The sequence below is a fragment of the Acanthochromis polyacanthus genome, chromosome 9, assembly GCF_021347895.1.
Source record: "Acanthochromis polyacanthus isolate Apoly-LR-REF ecotype Palm Island chromosome 9, KAUST_Apoly_ChrSc, whole genome shotgun sequence".
Classification (NCBI taxonomy): Eukaryota; Metazoa; Chordata; class Actinopteri; family Pomacentridae; genus Acanthochromis; species Acanthochromis polyacanthus.
Window position 1 is genome coordinate 27,146,094 of NC_067121.1, and position 24,418 is coordinate 27,170,511.

The window sequence follows — 24,418 nt, forward strand, 5'->3', positions numbered from 1 at the left end:
CTCTGATAGCTGTGAAGAGATGCAGCCTGGTGATATTGTGTTTTGACATACAGCGGTAACAGACGCTGCACACTGATCAGGATTATTTCCACCAGCAGCACGGTTAGCAACAAACCTTTTACAGCGAGTATCAGATGACTGGGGATCTTAATAGGTTCACCGCTGTGGCTGCACACGCCACAATGCAATGATTTTGTTGGCGCTACACAGTCCGGCAGCATTTCATGTCATCAACAAACGTGTGATAATTCATCTCACAACGCCTCGGAGTAATCTGTTATTTATCTACGAGTGCGCGCCACTTTATTCTGCCTCTCACCTTTCTCACACGTGTCTCCTCCGTAGCTGGGCAGGCAAAGGCAGAGGAATGAATCAATCTTGTCGATGCAAGTGCCTCCATTTTCACAAGGCTCGGACTGGCAGTCGTCAACATCTGCGAGGGAGAAAAAGCAGCGAGAACAGACGGGACGCAGATCTCATTAGGGCTCAGATTTAAAGAACGTATTCTGATGAAGGGATGTTGTTCACACAGAGAAAACACAAACTGTGTGAGCTTCCATTCAGGTTCCGACACACAAAATGAGCTGGTTATTAGTTCTGCTTTAAACACTGAAATGTGTCCTTGTTGGTGAGAACATTATCATAATTCAAACAGGGTGTGAGGAGAATACAGACAGCCTAATCCCCCTTACATTCCTTATTTATCCCCATCCTCTCACACAGGAAGACACTCTAAAAGCCTTTGGAGTGTTATTACCTTCCTTTTTATGCGTTTACAGAGCTTACAGTTGGCTTTATGTATGTCTAATTTATTCTTTTGTCTCTGTCCATTGTCTCCATTTACAGACAACTGCATGACGAAGAAAAAGCAGCCTGCATATTGCATTGCTTTTCCTGTAATGCAGTTGAAAAACAGATATAAATTTGGTTGATGAGACTTCCTCCAAGCTGGAAAGGCGTTCAGCAACAACCGAAATCTTTGCCAGCTCCAGGGCTGCTGCTCTGCGGCTATCTATGCTCTCTAACCCCGCTGTTTGAAAAAAAGAAAAAAGGCAGGCAAAAGGAACATTTCTCCACAGGGATCAATAAAGTATCACTTTATCATTGTAAATGGAGGGCATGTAATCTTCTTTCAGCACTGTGGGTTTTTTTTGGAACCCAGAATAATAGATACACCCCAGGACTGCACAAATCTATTAAAACTCACAGCGAGAGCGCAAAAAGAAAGCTACTTACACGTTCAAACTCACTTCAGAGTGTTTCCTCACATCTTAATGGTTACTTAGTTCCGAGCAAAAATCTGAACGGTGAGAAAGGTCAGTGGCTGCGAAGAGCTAAAAGTGTCAGACAGATCAAACTCGACTGACCTTTAGCCTTATCCAAGATTTTCACATTTCAGACTGTCATCACTGGACACACTTAGTTCTGGCTGCAGAGGGATTCATTTTTAATCTGGCCTAACTTGTGGTTGGTCAGTGAAGTATGTTGCAGACTACTGGTGTGAGACTAAGTCAGATTGTTTTTGAGTCTTTTTGTAAAATCCAATGTTCCTACTTTTGGTGCTGCTAAGGATTAAAAATAAATGATCTCACTTTAATCTGGCAGCAGAGGTTGCTTATCTGTTTGTAAAAATGGTAGCTCTTTCAAGATGAATGAGAGAAAATGAGGCAGCTTGTTGAGGACTTTCACAAAGTCCAAATCCAGAGATTTATACTAATGCTCCTTCTTTTAAGATTTCTCACTCTTCCAACTCGTTAAAAGTTATCCTCAGTGAAGCAATGTGCATGTGGGAGATCAAATATCAGTTTAAAAGTCTACTTCAGATCTCAGATTTCCTAAAAATACCATCTTTGATAATTAGATTCAGTTGTTTAAATCATACAAGGCCAAGATGTGTAGGAATTGGAAAATCAAAAACAAAAAAAAGTCAAGATTTGAAACTTTCTAACCGTTCCTTAACTAACAGTGTATGGTGTGCAGTTTCATTAGGAAAATTACCCAAATGTAACCTTAAAATTGTAATATTTTATCAAAAACACTTGTCTCCTTTTTCAAAATTGCCAAAAATAACTTTTTTTGCACTAACCAGATTTCAGTCCATCCATTATTTATACATCACTCATTAGGGTTGTGAGGGGGGCTGGAGTCTATCCCAGCAGACACCCTGGACAGATCACAGGGCTTCATATAGAGACAAACAATCACACTCACTATTCACGCCTACAGACAATTTAGAATTACAATTAACCTCAGCATGTTTTGGACTGTGGAAGGAAGACGGTACCTGGAGAAACCCACACATGCACAGGGAGAGCATGTTAACTCCACACTGACAGAAAGCTCCCAGGCCGGGATGCAAAACCAACAAGTTCTCATATTCATACGACCGCATTGGTCGTTTGCACAGTGCACCAGAATATGACCTATGCGGTCGTATGAACGTTTGCGCCCCTACGGGGAAAACGAACGCATTACGGGATTTAATTCGCGAAACGGCTTTTCCGTCGCAAAACGGCTTTTTTCTCACTTTCTCAGCACGTTTTTAGGGTTATGGTTAAGGTTAGGGTTAGGGATAGGGACAGGGATAGTTTTAGATAAAAGTTTGTTCATGATGACGTTTCACCTGCGACTCCAGAGTGTCGATATTTACTCAACCGCTAGAGGTCGCATACATCAAAACGTAACACTGGGTCATAATACGGGCGTGTACAGACGACCTATGTGGTCGTTTTTGTTTGAGGACAGGCTGTGCAAAACAGTGCTAGCAGTGCTAACCACCAAGCCACTGTGAAGCTCATTAAGCACATTTATTTAAAAAATAAAATAAAACAAAAAATCTACACTTCTCAGAGCTATAATGGAACCAATCAGTGACTCAGCTATGACCAATAGTATCATGACAAAAGCTCAAGGACTTTTCAGCTGAACTCTGCTGAACTGCAGGCTGTGTGTACTGAGGACTATTAATGGATTAGTACAGAAACATACTGCAGGCTCATCATTTTCCCACAGTATTTATAATCTGCTGATTTGAAGTATTTTCTATTTTTTGATCATCAAAGAAATTCAACTTTTGCTTTTGTATTTTTTAGGATTGATGGCATTCTAACTTTGACGTACAGCATCAAGACATTCTTGACTTCCCTCTACTTCTTGCAACGGTTGTACTGCTTCCATAGAGGTTCAGGACTTTATTTTTGCAGTGAAAATGATCCTACAGTGAGAAAAATGTGACTGGAGGAAAAAATGGCCACAACTTACTTAGGGTTCAGAGGGTCAAAATAACTCATGTATGTGCAGTTCAGTCTAATAGAATTCAAATGTTGTGAGGAAAAGTTTAGCGAAAAGATGTTTGTTTAGTCAAAAAGTCTGGTCTCTTTACATAGTGACGGAGGATTGTTTTTTTTCACATTTATTCACTTTGTTATTTTTTCTGTTCTTTATCAAGTGGAGAAAAGAGCTGCCCTTGAACAAGCAGTGGCTCAGACCTCAGACTCGTCACAGAAATACAGGTTGAATGAGGACACTAATACAGAAACCTAACATATAACATTTTAAAAAGATAAATATGAAACTGCCCTTTTCCTTATTATGAGCATGGTGACCTTGGGTGACCTTAAGATGAGAAAGTTCACGGTTAAACACATACAGTTTAACACACACCACCAGCTCTGTCCTCCATTAAAATCAGTCCAGCTCTTTGTTGTTCGGTACGAAAAGTCTGATCCCATTGTCCCTCTCATCCATTATGCAGAGGGGGAAGTTGCTCTTCAGAGAGATAATACTGCAAATTCTGCAAATCCATAACAAAGCCTAGCACCATACCCACGCATCAGCTGCTGCCTGTCAGTTTGATTGTCTGTCCGTCCATCTCTCTGTGATTCTGAACACGCAAAACTTAGCAAGCGCTGAGCGTTCACAGCCCGAGCAGGACTTTGAATGCAGATAAAAACGCTACTGTATGTGGCTGATTTATTCATGATGTGTTCGCTTCCTTGAGGAATGGCTGCCTAATGAGCTGAACAGGTGTTAATGAACAAATTAGGACCCCTAAGACAGATTTATACCTGAGTGTCAAAGTGTCACGGCACCTGTGCAGAGATGTCTCTGGTGTCTACTTTGGGATGTGGAGGGACTCGACGAGGCTCACAAGCTTTTCATTTAAAATGCAGCTGGATGTGCACAGTATTCTATCACAATATGAATGCACAGAATCTTAATATAACTTTGGAAATCTATACCGATATTTTGTCATATTTGAGCAAATTAGAGCAAGGAATTCACCACATTGTTGAAATAAACATTCACAAGCACAGGTGTGATTATTGACATCAATGCTGCAGTCCATTTAGATGATCTGGTTTCATGGCTCCATTATTATGCATGTCGTGTTCACCATCATGCCCACAGAATGTATAAAAAAGATGGACGTGAAGCCAACCAATGGTTAATGGACTACTGCTTTAAAAAAGAAAGTTCTGAATTTATCATGTTGGTGTTTTGGCAAGTGAAGGATGAATGTAACTGACAAGTGGTTTCATCGTCTATTTTATTCTAAATTTGGCCATAACTTACAAAATAAACATCATGCTGTATTGAAGGAGACTTTAAATTGGTGATTGAGACCATAAACTCATTTCGGAGATGTTTACTGAGGTAGCAAACCCTGTGAGAAGTCGTTTTATTTTCTTAAACATTTAAACACCCCCTGTTGGAAGTTAGAAAGAATGCAGTCAAATAAGTAATTTAATTTTTCTTTTTTTTATTAATTTTTTTTTGCTAGACTTGAAGGCATCTTTTAGAAACAGTCTATGGCTCAAGTGACTTTATATCTATCCATCCTCTATACACCGCTTTATCCTCACTTTATATCTATTGTTTTCCTAATTTGAAAGTCTTGAATTATGTCCCAAATCCCTCCAACAAACTCACTCATTACAATATGAACTCTGTACTATTTACCACTATTATATATACAATTTTATACTCACATTTACAGTACAACTTTGGAAGCTGCTGTCCATGGCACTTCACAAAACGTTTTTTCTCAGATTTAATATTAAAGATTTGTGTGATTGTTTTTAGAGTTGATTCGCAGCCACCGCCAATCTATTGTTTCAGCTGTAAGCAGCTTCTCATCTCCATTGTGCATTGCATTATGGGACAACACTGTCACTCAGCTGCACACTCAACAGTAAGCTATATTTATCCTGCATGTCGGCACTTTTAAATATAGTTTATATCTTCGCTTTGTGAACACACAACTGTTTTGAATTAATGCAGAGCATATTTGCTGCAATCCATAGTTTCAGGCACAGGTTTGACTGTAAATGTTCATTTTTATTATTAATAAAAACTTCATCTGGAGTCGTCATAATGCAGTCACACCTCACACCCATCATTAGGAGTTCAGAATGGTTAGAGAACTGTTGAGCTGATTCTTCTATGCGACCATTATCTAGGTCATGCATCCTTCAGCAGAAATATGTATATGTGCGTATTTTCCTTTTGCTGCTGCGTTACAGTACTTTAGCAAGGAAGTTTATTGTGCAAAATAAAAATCCTACAAGTGAAAGCTCTCAGTTTGACCTTGAGGAAATGCATCTCCTAACTCTCACCGTCTGAACATAACCTTTAGACCTCAACCTCCCCTCACATTGTGACGGACAGCTTGACCTCTGACCTACAAATAGGCCGTTAAGCCATTGTTAGAGACAGATGCCGGGCTGACTTCATTATGTCTGCGTGCGTGCCTGTGTGGGATGTGTGAGTGTGTACGTGTGAGCATCACCCACCAATCTCACAGTTCTCCCCAGTGTATCCTTGTGGGCAGTAGCAGCTGTAGCCCGTTCCCTGTGGAAGGCACTTTCCTCCGTGCAGACACGGGTTTGTCACGCAGGGCTCCACCTCAGCTGAAAGGGACGGACAACAGATGGGGAGAGGGGGTGCAGTCGGGAGAACAATGCAGTTAATTGGTGATACTGTAAGCGAGAATGTTTTCTATAATGTTTTTGGTGTTTTGGCAAGAACGAAGCAGATGTTTCTAAGCTGAAAATACTTATTTCCCCCCCTGCTCAGATTTTGGACACAAAAAAACAACAACAAAAAAAAAAAAATCAGTGTATGACTCAGTAAAACACGCCGCTCTAATTTTCCATCAGCGCAGCTCAGCCAAAACCAGCGGTTACAACACGTGCATATCCATTTCACACTCCGTCTCTTTTCAAAGGGATCAGAAGCCAGAGAGCCTCAACCTCGCCATCCACTCACAGCCACAGTTGTCATGGTTACCATATGGAAAGCAAGCCTTGGCTCACTCCAGCGAGCGTAGCGGGCAGCGTGAGAACTTCAGACATTAGCCATCCTCAACAGAAACGAGCAGACCCACCAGCGAGCGCCTCGGCCCGGCTATTCACTCCCTAAATGTGTGCGTGTGTGTGGTCCCCGTCCACAGTTACAAATTTCCATATCAATTGACACACCACCACGTGTTTCTCCCCTGAGCCGCTCATTATAGCAACTTAAGGTCTTTGAAAAACCGCCATTCGTCCGTTCTGGCCGCAAAAGCTCGGCTGTGGGAGTCTTTGTTCTGCCAGCTCTCTCTGTGACACCGAGGGCTGCTCAGGAGGGGGTGGTGTGTGTGTGTGTGTGCGAGGTTGACACTGTGCATGTCTGTGTGTGTGTGCAGGCTTGTGTGTTTGTGTTTACATGGTGCGATGAGCGAAAATCAATACCCCGGCTATGATTAGCCCCGAGGCCGAGCCTGTTCAATAACTAACCAGAAGCGGGCATCTCAAGCTCACATCTTCTGAATTACTGTCAGGGCGAAATAAAGGTTCAGGGACAAAGAGAAGATTGAAGGTTTTCAATCAAAAAGGACTCCTGTACAGAGCAAGATTCCACAATGGCTGCGAGTCTATGATAAATTTCGCGATCTATACTCCCACGTCTGCTCATGCTTTGAATTCTGCTGAAGTCAGGTGCTAAAACCAGCCATGCATTTCATTTAATGTACAGCAGTCTGGCCCAACCTGCACTTGCCCCCTCTGCATCAGTCAAGGTCATGGCACGTCTTGACAAATATCAACTGTTATGACAAGCAGATTTACTATGGCGTGTGCATGTGCGTGTGCGAGTGCGAAAGATAAACCTTGTGCGATTGGCCGTTCATTAAAGCGAGCGGTGCAGAAAAATCAATAGTCTGTAGAAGGAGCTGACAGAGTGGACTGTCCCTCGCTCTGCTCAGCGGCTGACACCACCGCTACAAACAACAATAAGCTGGCAACAGCAAAAAAAAATCCGACTAATAAGTTTACAGAGATAGGACAGTTAGGGGATAATACTTTGCTGCGGCAACGCTGAGATACCTGTAAGTATTAATCCGCACGTCACACACAGCTTCAAGTAATCACAGACACAGAGAAAATATGGGTTATCTAGGAAATGTGATTTACGGATGAACACTGCCGGCCTCACAAGTCGGAGCTCGTATTTGTGAAGGCAGGAGAGCACAAAGAGAAAGGTGGAAACAAAGAGACTGATTATAATTTAAATGCTACAGAGGACTTCACAAAATCTGTCTAAAAACACAATACTAAGCAAAGAAGCTCGCTCTGTGGTAGTGCTTTGTTCTTCAAGGTCCTTGAATCCAACCTCAGGCTCTCATTTTCTCTGCTCACTCATTGATTGAACTGACTGATGAAGTGCTCTGTGATCCAGTCAGGAGAGCAAATACTGACCACCACCATGAAACCGGAGCCACCAGGGACTTAGCTGGAGCTCAGAATGTGCGCATGAGAAAGAGATGTAAGCTGACAGCCATTATTCTGTTCCAATCTCCTGCAAGCGCATCCATCCACCTCTATTGTTTGTGTAGCAGAGATATCAGAGCATGTTTGTGTGTTTATGGCCTTCTGCCTGCATGACTCCAGGGTCTCTCAGTCAATCAATCAGCCCTCGTACTGTGCACCAGCAGCCCAGATGGTTGCCCTCGGCTTCTTGTCGATACAGTTTACAGCTGTTTTCCATCCGCAGACTCCTCACACTCGGAGCAGGAGCCTCACCATGCCTGCCGCTGACATGAGCTGCTTTCAAAGGGAGGAAGAATAAATCACCATAGAAATGTATGATAGCATGATGCCCAAGGGGCTTCCCAGCACTCAGTGATAGGATGTTTCCTGTATGTGCTCTCATTATCAAGCAAAAAAAAAAAAAAAAAAAAAAAGTAGGTGGCCAGCCAGGAGCTTCACTCACATGTACTGTGCTGCAGACTTAATCATCGGATTGTGTATGTGCAGGGATGTGGAGTCTGCTGATGGTGGGAGTAAAAGATACATAGATGTGGAAAAAACACAGCGAATCTTTGAATTCACAAGCCAGTGGCAAGGTCACAGGAAAAGAAATGAAAAGGCATTCTCAAAAGATAATTACCTTTTTTTTTTACAACCAGGGCCTTATTTCTGTGGTTTCTACTCACATTTCTACTGGCTACGAAAACACTGAACGGAGCCATTTGTGAGACCTTACTACAACGAATACAACACAAAGTAGAAGTCAATATCAACTAAATGTCAAACTGCTCTAAATTGTATCACCACTCTACAAATGCGGTCTTTTTAAGTTGACAAAGCGTATCACTTTCCACGGACAATTAAAAACAAATACTTGAGAAAGACTATTTTATAATATACAGCTGCTTCAAAGTACAAATTCAATGCAACAAAAGTAATCACTGACACGGAAAGTAGAGAATCTGTCATTAGTGAAACAAAATTGAGGGCACCTGAAATTTCCAATTAGCCTAATTGCTTGAACACAATTATAAAAAAATTACCTGCGACTATCTCAATCTATCTGCATGTCTGTATCATGGCTCCACATGGAATACAATTACCAAAGGAATCCTTAAAAAAAATGGAAATGCCATAAGGCTTCACCAAAATAGAGAAGGATACAGGAGGAATTTGTGAACAGCTTAAAATCAGTGGAAACACAGCTGCAGCAGTAATCAGGAGGTATAGAATGAGCCATTTTACCACTAATGAGAGCCACAGTTTCTGTCCAGCTAAAATGACACCACAGACAGCGAGCTGGTTTCAAAATCTAGCTCCAGAAAAAACAGACAGGCAAATGTGTCAGACTTGGCACAGAGGTTATCTGCAAAATCAAAGTTTCTGTGGGAGCTCAGACAGCGTGAAGGTCGTTGCACAACATCAGCATCTGTGAACAGTGTCCAAGAAAAAAAACTCGGTCTCTCTCGGCACAAAACTGCAAGATTAGAGTTTGCTAAACAACATGAAAAGATGCCTGATGGAGCGCGGGACGGTCAAGGTAGATTTGTTCAGCTAAGACAGGGTCGGACATGTTTGGTGTGAACCTGGTCAGGACGACCTGACAGTGAAGCACGGAGGTGGAAGTATAATAACAAGAGGCTGTATGATTGCAAAATGTGTTTGGGTGATGATAGATTTATAGATGTCAAATTAAAAAGGATGAAAATTCTGCATCACAAAATTACGGTGGAAGTTTGGCAGAGGAGGAATGTTCCAGCACAATAATAATCTACAAAATGAATGCTATAGCAACACAACTCCTCCAGCAAAGTGCAGCTGAAATACAAACAGTGTGAGTTGGAGGCCAAAAGCAGAGCTAATAGACAGTGATTGGGACCACTGGATCAGAAACACAACTCCAAATGAAAGCTAATGTTGCTCCAAAACATCTCAATAAGCAACTTTTTGCCGACAAGTTCTCCATCGGCTTAACAGGTGATATGTCAATGTTTCCAATTTAATTTCCTGCCCACAAGTGGCAAAACAATCAGTCATTGCAGCTTTAACCCTCCTGTTGTCCTCATTTACGGGCACCAAAAAATATTGTTTCCTTGTCTGAAAAAAATCCTAAAATTCAGCAAAAAAATTCCCCAAATTTCTGAAAAATTACAAAACCTTCAGGAAGAAAATTCCAATGATTCCTTAAAAGTTTCCCTTAAAAGTTTTATTTTAAACTAAAAAAATCCCCCAAATGTGGCAAGAAAATTCTTGTAAATATTTTCAAAAAAATTAGTAAAAATCTTCCAAAACAAACCCAAAAATATCTAAAGTGATTACATATATATATGTATATATCAGGAAAACTTCTAATATTTTCTTCAAGAACAATGACAAAAAAAATCACTGAATTTTGCTGGATCTTGTTTGATTTTTTTGTGAATGTTCTTAATAAACATTTTTAACATTTCTTTTTTCCACCAAAAAATGTTAAAACATTTCCCAAAAATGTTGAACTAAGCAACAAAGGAGACATCAGAAGTTTCACTGTGAAAATATTTTTTTTCTCCTACATCATCAAATTTTAAAATGAGTCAATTTGACACACAGGACAACACGAGGGTTAAAGAACATCCGAACATAGATCAACTCCAGTTAATGCAACTCTCATTCCACACTCAGCATCTATGAACACAACCGGGTAATTTGTCAACATGGATAAGAGAAAGTTAGCTAAGAAGACAATAAAAAATAAGCACATTTCCTCATCACATTCGCCTTACAGTCCACATTGCTACAGTTCTCGCACGAAGCTGATGTGTAACAAATAAGTCCGGCCACTGAAGGCACAGAGATGGTGAGACAGCAGAAATTAGACTCCCACAAAATGTTGAAGCAGCAGACAAGATGATATTTTGGCCAGAAAATCAGAAGCACTTTTGTTGGAGGAAAAAAAAAGGACAGTGAGCTAACTCAAAGTCCATAATAATCACTCACAGAAGGCACAAGTGCTTGCTATTCTGAGTACAATAGGTCACAGATAAAACAGACAGGCGGGACAGAAACAGCTATGGACTGTTAGAGCAGAAAGTTTGGATAATCCTCTCATGGCTTGCCTTTGTTTTCTCTCCCGAATAAGACTCAATAACCAGCGAGTGTGTTTAAACTATGCCTGCCTCACTGCTGATGCTGTTTTGCCAAATTGTGCTTTAAACACAATCTGATGAAGACATGTGATGCTTACCTGCAGGGCTGAGAGTTGTGGTACTGATGTTGGCGCCTCCTCTGCTGCTTTCTTCCTCCATGTTGCCGGGTAAAAGGGCCCCGGACCCCACGGCATGCGACCAAGTGGGCTCCTCCTCATCTGTGGGTCCGGACAGCGACGGTGGAAAATCCAGAGAGCCGTTCACAACCGCCTTCTCCACTGGGACCAAGTGAAGCAACGTGGACGGGTCAAAGAGGCTGTCCTGGTTGTCTGAGAGGGGAGACGGAGTAGAGACTCCCAGTCCGGCAGTCTGTGACGGGGAAGGAGGTGATGACGGTGAGGGTGAGAAGGACGGGGTTTGGGAAGGGGATGGAGGTGAGGAAGTGGTTGGAGATGGGGGGGAGGAAGAGGAAAAAGACGGGACGATGGACTGGGATTCGGGCAGAGATGACTGAGAGAAGAATGGTGAGGTGGACGGAGATGAAGACGGGGCTTGAGTTGGTTCTAGTGATGCCGTCTGGGAGGAGCTTTCTGTTGTTGGTGAAGCAGATGCAGAAAAGTCACTTTCTGTTCCAGTTACGGTCAAAACTGTGGCCTCCAGAGTGCTGGTGGCGGCGGTGGTTGTGGTTGTGGTGGTGGTGGATTGCCCTTTCCTGTGACCCCTCTCTCTGGATCTTTCTCTGGATCTTTCTCTGGGTTTGCTTGTTCCAACTGGTCGGCGTGAGACTTGTATCTCACCTTTGGCCTCTGCACCAGTAATTTCACCGCTCCCTTCTTCATCTGCTTTCCCCTTCTCCTCTCCCCTCCCCCTGTCTTCCCCTCTGCTTCTGTCCTCCCCCCTGTTCTTCTTCCCCCTTCCTCTTCCTCTCCCGCTGGCTCTGGAGGTCACCGTCTCCTCCCTCCTGTCGCTCGGCTGGGTCGTGGTCTCCGCTTCAACCCGGATCCAGGTTTCCCCGGCAGAAGAGGTGATTTCAGGCGCAGGGCTGGAGGAGGTGGACGTCTCTGAGCTTTCCCAGCTCTTGGTGCTCTCTGCAGTCATGGAGTTGGAGGAGGCAGTCAGAGTGGATGCCAGATGAGTGGGTGAATCTTCGCTGGCTGGTGGGGTGCTCTCCCTCGAGGGGCTGGTGAACCATGAACTTTCCCAAGTAAACAAACCTGTGCGGGTTGCAAAAACAAACACAAAGAGAAAAACAGGGAAAGTCAGGAGTGCAATTATAGCAGACAGAGAGAACGGTTCAAAAGACAAAGTGAAAATCATCTTATGGATTCTCTCCACTTTGCCAAAGGCAGCAAAACAAACTCTTCTAAGCTGTCTGGGATTTCTGTCAGCTGTTTTTCTCTATCACTGCAACAGCAGCATCTTCACTTCAATATTAGCAACACCAGCTGGCAAAGCTCTGAGGACAACAAGAAGAAAAACACTGAAAGAAAAGGTCTTGATGGTGCTGAACATTTTCCTCTATATCATGTTAAACACTGAAGTCTGGGACAAACGTAACCAGAGAATAGTGTGTGTAGAGGACAGATGAAGAAATAAAAATATATTACAGTTACAAAGGCGGGTGGACAGGTGAGCGACATCAGACTGTGTAAATGTGAGCTTTCAAAATATTACGCTGTGCTCATGTCACAACATAGTTTCTGATTTGTAAATGTCAACATGTGAGTCATAATTACCACAAAAGTACCATGATTTTTTCTGATACCTCTATTAAATCTGACTTCAGAAGTGCCTGAATACAAAGAAAGATCATTTACTCAAATTTATTAAAGTTAAACTGGAATTACCACCTTGTCAGGTTGGAGTTTACATTCATGTCTGTCCAGACTTGACCTTAAACCTATTGAATATAAAATGCCATCACTTCATCATTTATCCAGACACACGTGTGTGACATTTTGTCTTGATTAGTGCATGAACTCTTGAATTACGACCAAAAATGAGCTGTTTTGTGAGGTGACCTTTGACCACCAAAATTTAATTAGCTCATCATTGAGTTCATGTGAACATTCATGCCAACATTTGAAGAAATTCCCGTAGAACATATACCACACTGATGAGAATAGACAGCACCAAAAACATGAAAATAAAATTAATCGATACGGTTCTGTATTGTCACTATAACGCCATTTTAATTCTCACACAGCCTGCTTTAGATATCTAGTTTGTATCATCCATTTCATGCAATTTCAGTGCAGCATTAGGCAGCTGACAATACTGGAAAGACATAGACGTCATTTGAAATACAGAACTTGTTTAATTATAGTTCCCTGTAGTGATTGCATGATAGACTGTCCTTAAAAACGCACATAAATGCCTCAGTGGAGCCACACAGATACAGACATGTATCTGTCACACACAGACACAGACACACACACACACACACAGTCAGGCCAAACAGAATGAAACTAAAAACCACTACAGTCTCACAAACGGCCATCGAATTGAATCAACAACTCTGTAACACGGTTTCAACAAACCCTGAATGGAGATGCCCGTCATTTGGAAACCACTTTCATCCACTGCCAACACATAAAGAGCTGTAAACCTGCAGGACCCCTGAGACGTAGGAAATGGGGAAACGAGTTGATGAGCTGGATTTCACACTTTTTCCATCATCTGTCTGCATTTACATTTGAAGGAAACTCAAATTCTCGTGTCTGATGGACAGCTCATTCTGTAGATGCACTGTAAAAAGAAGTAAAATAAAATCTGTACAGAGATGATAAAAACCTGACTGCAAGAAAAAAATACGGAAAAACATGTACTGAAGAACATTCAAAACTGCATAGACGTTGAAAATAACGGCAAGTATCTGTAAAATAATAACATTTTAAGTTGAATTGATTGAGTAAAACAATGTAATTTTATGGTCACACATGGTGAAAGAAAGGAAAAAGACTCGTGAAAATATGTTTATTTGATGTGGACGTTCTGCACGGTTTTTGCCATTTTCAGTTTTTACTTATCTTACCTTTTTCAATTATTAATTTTTTGCATACTTTTCTTTTAAATATTGGCACTAATATCTACAAAATGAAAATATTCTTTTTGTGAATTTAAATACAGTAAAAAAAAAAAAAAAAGTGTAATTTTAGTCAAACACTGTAAAGAATATTTTACCATTTACAAAAATGCAGATTTTTGATGTGGACATTTTTTAGGGTTAACGAGTGTAAACCAATTGGATTTTTTTTCTGTGATTCTACCATTTTTCATATGTATTTTAACAAAGCAAGGAACACCTGTAAAATATCTGTGCAAGAAGAATTCCAGCTAAAGACTGTTAAAAATGCAATTTTTTTACAGTGTAGCGATGCAATTCAACAGCTTCATCTGTACTTCAAATGACATATAGTGATCTGCTGAATTAGGAGACATTTAATTAGATTTTAATAGAGAGATTCGTCTAAGAGCTTGGACATAGTATCCTCTTTCCTGTCTGCATGTGATTTATAAGCCTCCTTTAAACTTATATTACAGAAATGGATCAATTAATGTATGGTAAATTGTTTTTTAAATCACCTCTTGAGGATTCCTTTTAATATTTAATTACATTTTCTTAATATTCATGTAAATGTAGATTACTTGACACAAGCATGTTCCATACAACTGATAAAAGTTTAAAAACATACTGTTTTACACATGTAGATTTGATCTCAGGCAATAATCTCCATTCATAGTAACACGCCTGAAATGAACACACCTTCAGCTAAGAAGGTTTCTAACTGAGTGAAATCCTCCACATGTTGCAGCCGTGATAAGAGCACCTCCAGTTCTTTAAATTCTAAGGAAAAATGCTTCAGTGATTCCTTTCTTATCTCCTTTAACATAGAAAACACTGGTCTATCCTACATAAAAGAGAAAGAGATAACACCATCCCACAATTCCATGCAGCATCAACATCAAAGCGACACCATCCAAGGCAGACACGTGTCAACATCATCTGCTGTCCGATTACAACGTAGCCAAGTGTAAGAGCAGATTGTCTTGGCACCTTGGTTCTCCTTTCCAATGTCCCCTATAGATTCTCCTTCACAAGCATTCTGGGAAAAACACAGGATGTCATTTTTTTGGCTGTTCCACCACAGCCACAGTGACGAAAAAGTGTGTCTGAGTCATGATTTCCCAAAAGGCTCATTTTCTTCTGTTTATACCAATACCGTCACCCTGGAAGGAATTTTCCAAAAGGCCTATTTTCGGTGACCTAAAACTGCACATTTGAATGAGGATGAAAAGGCAAAAAAAAGAGGGAAAAGTACAATATGCTACATTTTAAAAGCAGCCTCGGAGGAAAGCAGGTGCTTCTAACTACAACTCTTCAGCTGTCACATCTGACAACAACAGCAGCCCTACAGGAGAGGCAGCCTGAAATACAGAGAGAGGTCAGCGAGACCTGAGCTTGTCTCCAGACTTCAAGCTGGTTTTCACTTTTCTTACAGAAGCAGGAGTTCATGCTGAACAGAACTCCTCTGCTCTCCCCACCACAAGCCTCTGCTCCCTCGTTTGTCCCGTCAACGTCCTTGTTTTCTAATAAACTTTGTTCCAAGCTGCTTGTTTGCACTGTAATTAGCGTGGCACCGTGTTAGGTTGCCAGCCCCCAAAATCACAGACTGTGCAAATGACAGAAAAAATCCACACCCATATGCTGCCATCAAACCTTGTGCTTCATAACACAAATGCAAAGCAAAATTGGGCAACCACTGTCTGATTAGTACATCCCACAGAAATCTATTCACCTGGTGATGTTGAACTGGATGGACTTGACTCTTCGTCAGTCTTTTTTGTAGCAGCGTTCTCTTTTCCTGCTTCTTCGCCTGGTGTTTGGGTTCCCTCCTCATCTTCAGTGCCCACCAGGTAGTTCCAAGGCTTCCAAATGGACTTCACGATCTTTGAAATTGCCTAAAAAAATGGGTGAACAGACAGTACTTTAGTGGCTCTGCTTCAGTATTTAAAAATCTGAACACTCCTGTCACATTCCTGCTCCCTGTCGACAAATCTTTCACTGCAATATAAAGTCCTTCACCTCTCTGGAAACAAGTAGAAAGAACTCAAACATGACAAGCTATAATGCAACAAATAGCTAACACAATGCAGCATTGGAACACAGGAGTGATGGTTGCTGTTCCTCTGTACCCCTATATAGATATTCCATTACAAATCAGCTGTTTCCAGCTAGAATAATAACTTGCCACATTAACAATGTCATCTTTCTGCATGGAGTTTACATGTTCTCCCTGTGCATGCGTGGGTTTTCTCCGGGTACTCCGGCTTCCTCCCACAGTCCAAAAATATGCTGAGGTTAACTGATTATTCTAAATTGCCCGTAGGTGTGAATGTGAGTGTGATTGTTTGTCTGTATATGTAGCCCTGTGACAGACTGGCGACCTGTCCAGGGTGTCCCCTGCCTTCGCCCGAGTCAGCTGGGATAGGCTCCAGCACCCCCCGCGACCCTAGTGAGGATAAAGCGGTGTATAGAGAATGGATGGATGGATTAGCAATGTCTAGACTGGATTTCTGACTCATTTAAAGTCATCTTCATTGAAAAAAATGTTTTTCTTTCAAAAATAAGGACTTTTCTAAGTGGGCTCCAAGCTTTTGACTGGTAGTGTAGATATTATGATATTTATATATATTTTTAGTTTCTATACTTGTCTCCTTTCTGCTCCACATAGCCTGCAGTTCAACCCAGTTCAGCCAAAAAGTCACAAAATTGTGGTCATGTCACTGTTTGTTGCTGCAGTCACTAATGGCTTTTTTTTTTTTTTTTTAACAGAATCTGATCTAGGGCTGAAAGGCTTCCTCGAGTAATATTATTACTAAAATACCTCAAAGAAAAATTCTCTGCCTCAAAGCTTCATTTAATCCACTACAGACTAGACGATATTTGCATGATGCAGTGCAGATGTCCGCCTGTGTTCCGCTTAACGGTTATTTCTGTTGCACATCGCGCTCACTTCTGCTTTTGATGCTGTAACATGCTTGCCAAGCACGGAATTCAAAATGGAGACAGATGATTACTTGATTAATCGCCACAATAATCGATAGAATACTCCATTATTAACCCATTGATGCCTGAAGTTATTTACGATTTTTTTTAAAAAAGTGTGTGTCTTTGCTTTCCAGCTGATGCTAAAATAAGTGGAGAGTGTTAATTTTTCTATTACACATAGAACAATAAGAACAGATATTTAATAATTAGGTCCCACTCTGGTCCTACAAGAAACTAGTGCTTGCAAAAGGTTCCAAGGTACGTATTGAATATGCACAAACCAGCATTGGGGGAATGGATACGCTATCTTGGCTAAATGAAAGTGGTATGTTGTGAATTTGAACGATTGGCGTAGAGGGGTTAAAATAATCAATATCTGCAGCTCTAATCCGATCTGTTCAAATAGTTTACTTATGGAATATTTTAGGTAACACATAAAACGATTCAAATGTCAAGATGTTAAGCTTTGATTCGGCTAGGTTCTCTGATGGAGCTGCACATCACAGGTGGGTAGTTCAAGGATTGTAGGCAAGTTGGAAATCCAACAAATCTTTCTGCTTATTAATGGTGTCATTTTAAACCTGCTGGCAGTTTTTAGGGTTGAGAGAGTTAAAACGTCTTAAATGAAGATAAAGCCGACCTTCTTGTCAGCAGGAGTTGGTTCTACTGGAGGTCGGAGAAACTCCTCAGAGTCGGGGCCAGGCTCCAGCGGCTCCCCCCAGTCAAAGGAGCTCTGTCCATGGATTAACTGGAGGGTCACAAATGACCTTGAAGACTCTGAGGACCAGGGGTCTGAGGCTTAAGACGATAAGGTAAACGATTATTCACACCTTCTTTGGATATCAATAAAAGCAGTCTTTCTTACAAGCATCAATATGAGCGATCAGGCTTACCGGGGTCAGCGGTGTGTGGAGAGGTCTCCTCCTCCAGGTCAACCAGGCCGGTCCAGTTAGAAGGTGAAACATCGCTGCCATCTGAGGACCCTGGACAAAGCAGATGGATGAAATTGTACTTGAATCTTTCTTACTGTGTCGATAAAGACTGACTGGGTAATTAATCAGTTGGCTCATGCCACGACAGACAGTAGTTAAATGTGAAACCTCTGCTGGTGGTGGTTTGCTGTGTAGTCGGGTCAGAACCGTGTGTCCCAGTAGAGTCGGCATCACTTGAGCTTGTTAGATAGCTCCAGGGCTTCCACAGGGAGGTGTAGATCTGAGAGATGGAGTCGGAATTCTTGACTTTACCTACAAAACAAGTTGGAGAGATTTTCTGTTCACCTGACAATCTCCAAGGAGTTCCATGTCTGCAGGCTTCACTGTGTTTTAATTTTGCCTAAACTGGCCAATTTCAGTCAGCACAAAGGCCTGAGCTGACGGCTGAACATCCAGATATTTATTTTCAACATATCCTGTTCTGTTTTTTTCCCTCTCTCTCTCCCACGGCTTCTGTCAATCCAACAGCTTCTCAGATACACGATGGTGAGATGCGTTCTGTGGATCACAAATCAGCGTTGCCATAGCTACAATAGTGGCAATGACATTTATTGTCATTCTTAATGCATTAACAGCACTCAAGGCTTTAGTTGGGAGTGAGATGGTAGCTATGTGCTTGTATTTATACTTTTCTGTGCTCATGTTTAATCTGCATACTATATTTATGACGTTAACATGAAACTCCTTCATGTTAAATTATCTTATCACACTGCAAATTCACTGTATTCATGCTTCATGCTGCCTAAACCAACAGTAATGAGTTACATTTACAATGAAAAGGTTGTTTTCCTCCTGTGGTGCAGTACCTCTGTAGCAGTAAGCATCATATAGTGCTGTAGCATTGTCAGCAGTGCTGTTGGGGGAGACGGTGTGGACTCCTGACTGGCTTCCTCCACAGTCGAGGCGAGGCCAGGCCACCGGGTAACGGACGCTGCCATCAGACAACCAGCCTGGGGCGCAGCTGTCCAGGCCGGCCCTCCAGGCCAGATAAAGCTGTCCCACCGTGGCCAGCTGGCCCCCGAGGGACACACAGCGGTCTGAGGCTGAGGACAGCGATAGCCTGCCGGGGACTGAGGAGTGAAACACTTCACCTGGAGGAAGAAACCAGACTGGGGCTCGTCAACAAGCAGATGATGTCTGTTGAATTTCTAGTAGGTGGACACCTTAGTTAGACAACTGTAGATACTCAAACCACACATGGAGTCATATTACATAAAGCTGCAAGTGCTTATTAAAGAAAGGAGGTTTTATATACTTTCATTACTTCCCTACGCTTACTGTTTGAAAGGTTTGTTGTCTTTGAAAAGAATTAGCCAAAATTACACCATTTATTAACGAAAGAAACTGTAAAAGTAGAACAAATTTTCCAGTTTTCAACTTTCTGAAGGTTTGCAAACAAATCGTGTTTTGATGTGTGGTTTCATCACAAAAAATAATCAAATTTCAGCTTACAATTCTGATAATTCATCAAAATCAATATACTCTACATGTCTTTTTTTTTTTTAAAACTTGCCAGAAATAAAAACTGCTCCAACCACATTCTGTAAAACAACAAAACAAAGAAAGACTATGCTCTCCATAATGCAACTGTAAAGCCATTAGCAATTCAACTGTTTTTTTTGGCTGAGATGCAGGCTGTGCTTACACAAATCCAATAGAAGACAAGTATGGAAACAAATTAGAAACATAAGCACTAAAATATCTACACAATGAGAGCCACCACCTGTTTTTTCAGTGTTGCTAACACAGGTGGGCTCATTGTAAAATGTTTTACATGCTGATCACAGTTATTTCTATTTTTATAAAATAAAGAATAAAAGAAAATCAACTGCTGTTTTATATTGTTTCTTCTTGTAATTGTCATACTGCACAAAAAAAAAACATTTTTTAGTACTCCCTACTTCTAGTTATGTTGCAGCTATGTTGTACTAGTTCCATAGAGGTGCAGACATTTATGTTAAAGTGAAAAAATAGCCCACAGTGAGAAAAAATGTGACAGGGGCAACAAAATTTTTTTCCAGGAAATGCTTGGGGTCCTGATACAAGAAATAAGTGAATAGCTTCCTTATTTCAAAATGCTAAATAATTTCCTAAAACAAATGGAAAATGCTACTTTTAGCAAACGGTACTCAAACAGGTGTAATCTGTGTTTTTGTTAACTATTTTAAGCTGTTCGTTACTTGATAATTTGTTAAGGTATCAATGATTTACAGCTGCAGGACAGGAGACTGTAGCAAAAATGAGCCACTCTACATGTGTAATATTATAGCCATCATGTCACTCAGTGCAACAGGTGTGTTTTTCATAGATTTTACACTACAGTGGAGCTCTCCAGTTTACAGTAAGCAGCTGGATATCATTGTTTGGCTGCACAGACAACGTGTACGAGTAGAATCAGTTCATGGGTGTTTGTGTCTTTGTATGGGATTCACAATGACAAAAAAGATAAAAACATCACCAGACTTGTCCTTGAGCAACTGCAGCAGAGTATGATGCAAACATCAGTGTTTTGAAGTGTTTTCTGTCTGCATGTGCGTGTGCTTGTGCGCATACCATCCAGTTCCTTTGCAAAACAGTACACATCAAACAGCTCTTTCGGGTCCCTCTTCCCATAATTCCTCACTCCAGCTGAGTACTCCTTGTGTCCATAGCAACCAAGCTCTGGCAACTGGACAGAATAACTGTGGAGAAAGCCATGTGGGAGTCATAACTGGGAATCAACCGCTTTCTTTTCAGTTTTATTTTTTTTAAACTCATAATATGAAATAAGAAGCCTAAATGTCTTGTGGACATTTCACTGTATGAAGATTATGTCAGCTCACTTATTAAACAGTTTCCTTTCATTAAGATTTTAAATGTCACTTAGGAATAAATTCTTATTTGTATTGTTTTTTTAAAGGGCAATGGACGGGAATAAATTAAAATACAATTAACAGCAAAGAAAGAGCAGCAATGAAAAGAAGAGCATGTTTCTGGAGCAGATGAAGTGACAAAACAGAGGAATATTAATTGAGATAGCAGATGATCCAAGAAGAGAGGGAACAAACAAGACACGAAACAAAGTAGAGGACTAGCAGGCTCATTAAAAATGCATGAAGTCACCAAAAGAAACAAGTAATTATGATAGTCACCTTAGGTTTTGGCAGATAAGAAGTTCAGCATTTGAGAAACACTATAGTTTGCTTTCTTCAAAGAAGCAACAAGCAACTGATTAGCTTAGCTTAGCTTAGCATAAAGACTGGAATCGTAGCGGAACAGGCAGCCTGACTCTGCCCAAATAAAAGAAAATCTGCCTGCCAGTACATCCAAAGTTCACTGATGAACACATTTTTTATATTTCATTTGTAGATTTGGCTGATGTGTTGTGCAAGAGCATTTCTTGGCAAGGAGAAATTGTTTCCCCCACAATTCCAGTATTTCTAGTAAACAAAGCTACATTTTCATTTCAGCAAAAGTCTCAAAAATCACTGGTTCCAATTTCACAAATGCCAAAGTCTATACGTTTTTCTCATCATCCTTTCTATATTGTTTATATTTCTGTAGATTTTGGACTGGCTTCAGGGGAAAAAAAAGCAATTAAATATGAAAACCTGAAACTGAATCTATTTAGTCGGGAATTAATTAGCATAAAAACTAATTTGCAGATTAATAAATAATAAGAGAAATCATTAGTTGTGATTATTCTTCAACGAGCAACAGGGCTCACTGCGAGTAGCAAGAAACGCAGTGAAGCTGTGACAAGAAAAAGAAGTTAGTGGTCGTCTCCTCACCGGACGGTCTGATCATCCAACCAGCCGGCTGCACAGCTGCTGAAGCTGTCATGGTACGCTGCCCACAGCTGGGCCGGCGTGGCCATCTGAGCCGAGTTTTCCTGGCAGGCTCGCTGGGCATCAGAAAATGAGAGGGCGTACCGGGCGCTGGGAGCCTGGTAGTGAAACACCACACCTACACAGACACAGACAGGTGGCCAACCTTTCTCTTAATCTGACGGCTACACCGGCACACGGCCGAGTTTAAAATCAATAAATCAGTGGAATGTAATCAAAGAGCATGTTATTGAGGCCACAGACAGATCAATCAAACACAATGGGAGCTTCGGCTGAAATTTCACAGATGAGCACACAGAAAAATTGTCATTGTTATTCAGTCCAAACGCTTTAATTAAAAGAATTACACAATTATTCGAGTGGAAAACTAGATAACAAAAACAAGCACTGAGAGCGACACTAATTAAGGCAGTCATTATAATATTGATATGCTGAATCGATGTTATTAATGTTTAATTAAATAAAGAAAAAAGCCAAAAAGGGGTTGGCTGTGCTCCTGTTTTAAATGCTGCCATTATCGGTCTTACATTAGCACAACAAGTCTAGACTGCAATAAAACACAAAAATCAATTAAGCTGGAAGAAGAATTTTAAAGCCTTTTTGTGTTAATGCAGTTCAGACTGCGAGCAGCGTTTCTGCTCACTTTAAATGTTTCCTTTGGGAAGATGTGTGGTGGTGGCACTAAACTTTCCTCGTCTGTGACTGCGGGACTTACCGGAGACCACCAGGGGCACAGTGTCTCTCTCATAGTCGTTACCCACGACAACCTGACAGTGATAAGTGCCTGAGTCGTTGGTACGGAGACCGGAGATCTCCATGGTAGCATTGAGAGGACTGGCAGCGTATCCTGGCAGCATGACGCGGCCACTGAAAGCCTTATTCACCTTGATTACATCACCTTTGGCACAGAAAGACAAGTTTCTTCAATACAAGTGTCTGTTGGCATCCTGCAAACTTTCGAAGTAAAAAACTGAACTTAAAAAGGGTTCCTAGATATACACCCATGGAGTTAAGGCCTCAGAAACATATTTCTGATGTGTAATTATCAGTGATGGAGTCCTACGCTAACATTTATAATCATTTTCCTGGAAAGATTTGTGTATTTGCCTTTCAATCTTTTCACTCCAAAATTTTAATTTTTTTAAAAATGTGAGTGCCAGAAAATATAGTAAAAAACCAGCACATTAAAACGGTATTCACCTCAAACATGCTGGATAGCGGTTAGTCTCTCCTACCAAGAAATTTATAGTCAAATAAACAAAAAATAAATATAAAAAACAAGAAAATATCACTTATTCAACAGTAACCTTTAAATGGCAGGCAGATAATGGAAACCTACAGATCATCAACAGAAAAAACAGCAGAAAAACACTGTAAATAAATTCAAATTTGTGTTCGAAAGGAAAAAACAATACATTAACATGATAAATGAGAAAAATCCACTGCAAAACAGAAATCATCAACATTATTTATACTTTTTTAAAAGCTTAATGTGCAAATGAATATGTTTTTTGAATGATTTTACTAGTTGTTATGTATAATTCAACAAAAGACAGAAAATTTTACAATTAAAATATTTTTTGCAGTGTACTCTCGGCTAAATGAGGGAGAGATGTGATGTCAATATATCTCTGGACTGATCAGGATTCAGTTTTAAGGCCACAATTAACGGATTCTGATTAAACCACTTCCACACCGTCCTGATGAAACAGATTAGCTCCATTTTTGAGAGTTAAAGCCCTAAAAATAACATAATATAGTGTTTATTTGTCAGCAACATTTTATGCTAATGAGGAAATTCTTGATCTAAGTTTTAAGCAGTTTTAAAATTCACAATGTCACTTTGTTTGTCTGCTACATTGACAATACTGAGCTGCATACTAAGTTTAGTGATGAATTTTACCTGTGCTTCGTCATGATTTTGCTAATATCCTTCCAGTCAGACAGTTTATCTCTGAGGAAATCCTCCACTGAGCTGGTTTATCTATTTCTAATTTCAGGAGGTGATATTGAGAATCAAATTCACAACTTTTGAGCAAACAGCTCCCTGTTTACGCATCGAACAGACAGAGCAACATTCAATCTGTGTCATGCTTGTTTCCACCTGCTAAACATTCACTCTGCTTTAATCTTTTAAGTTTTCTCTACACTCATATCTGAGGGATATATGGCTCTTTGGCTGCTAAATGCTCCGTGCTCTCCAGCTAACCTTACGTTTTTCATTTGCTACAATGGGTATTGAGAGCTTTTGCACTAAAACCAGCTGCCAACTGTGTGTGATGATGTGACTCCTGAGAGCTGTGAGACTGAACCCAAACTGTAAAGTTTCAGGCTGTAAAACCATCTGAAAGAGGTTTAAACTTTAAAGGTGCCCTATGGATGAATATAATCTGCACTGTGCCTTAACGGTGCTAAAATCATTCCACTCAGAACATTTAGACGTATAATGTAAAACCTCCACAGAGAAGGTTTATCTCACTTTAACTCCAGGAGCTGCACCTGTCAGATGGTTAAGATCTTTTTCATTGTTTTCTTTTGAGGCCTTAAGATTTATTCTCGAAATAGTCTGAGGTGGGTGGAACTGCACAGTCTGGTGTTAACCGTCTGTGAATAACCTCCGCTGCATTTGATC

The 24,418-nt window shown here is 40.8% G+C and overlaps 1 protein-coding gene across 2 annotated transcripts in view; it reads right to left on the reverse strand.

Annotated features, from left to right (window-relative positions):
• LOC110953544 (neurocan core protein-like) overlaps window positions 1-24,418 on the reverse strand; it is a 50,726-nt gene that overhangs the window by 8,005 nt on the left and 18,303 nt on the right. For both annotated transcript variants that reach the window (XM_051953211.1, XM_022197614.2), the window contains exons 4-14: window positions 22,502-22,684; window positions 21,730-21,904; window positions 20,513-20,640; window positions 18,766-19,050; window positions 18,068-18,211; window positions 17,861-17,950; window positions 17,608-17,765; window positions 15,715-15,877; window positions 11,014-12,129; window positions 5,796-5,912; window positions 320-433 (exon numbers count right to left, since the gene is read on the reverse strand). In XM_051953211.1, the coding sequence (XP_051809171.1) occupies window positions 320-433; window positions 5,796-5,912; window positions 11,014-12,129; window positions 15,715-15,877; window positions 17,608-17,765; window positions 17,861-17,950; window positions 18,068-18,211; window positions 18,766-19,050; window positions 20,513-20,640; window positions 21,730-21,904; window positions 22,502-22,684 (2,673 nt within the window). The remainder of the gene's footprint in view (window positions 1-319; window positions 434-5,795; window positions 5,913-11,013; window positions 12,130-15,714; window positions 15,878-17,607; window positions 17,766-17,860; window positions 17,951-18,067; window positions 18,212-18,765; window positions 19,051-20,512; window positions 20,641-21,729; window positions 21,905-22,501; window positions 22,685-24,418) is intronic.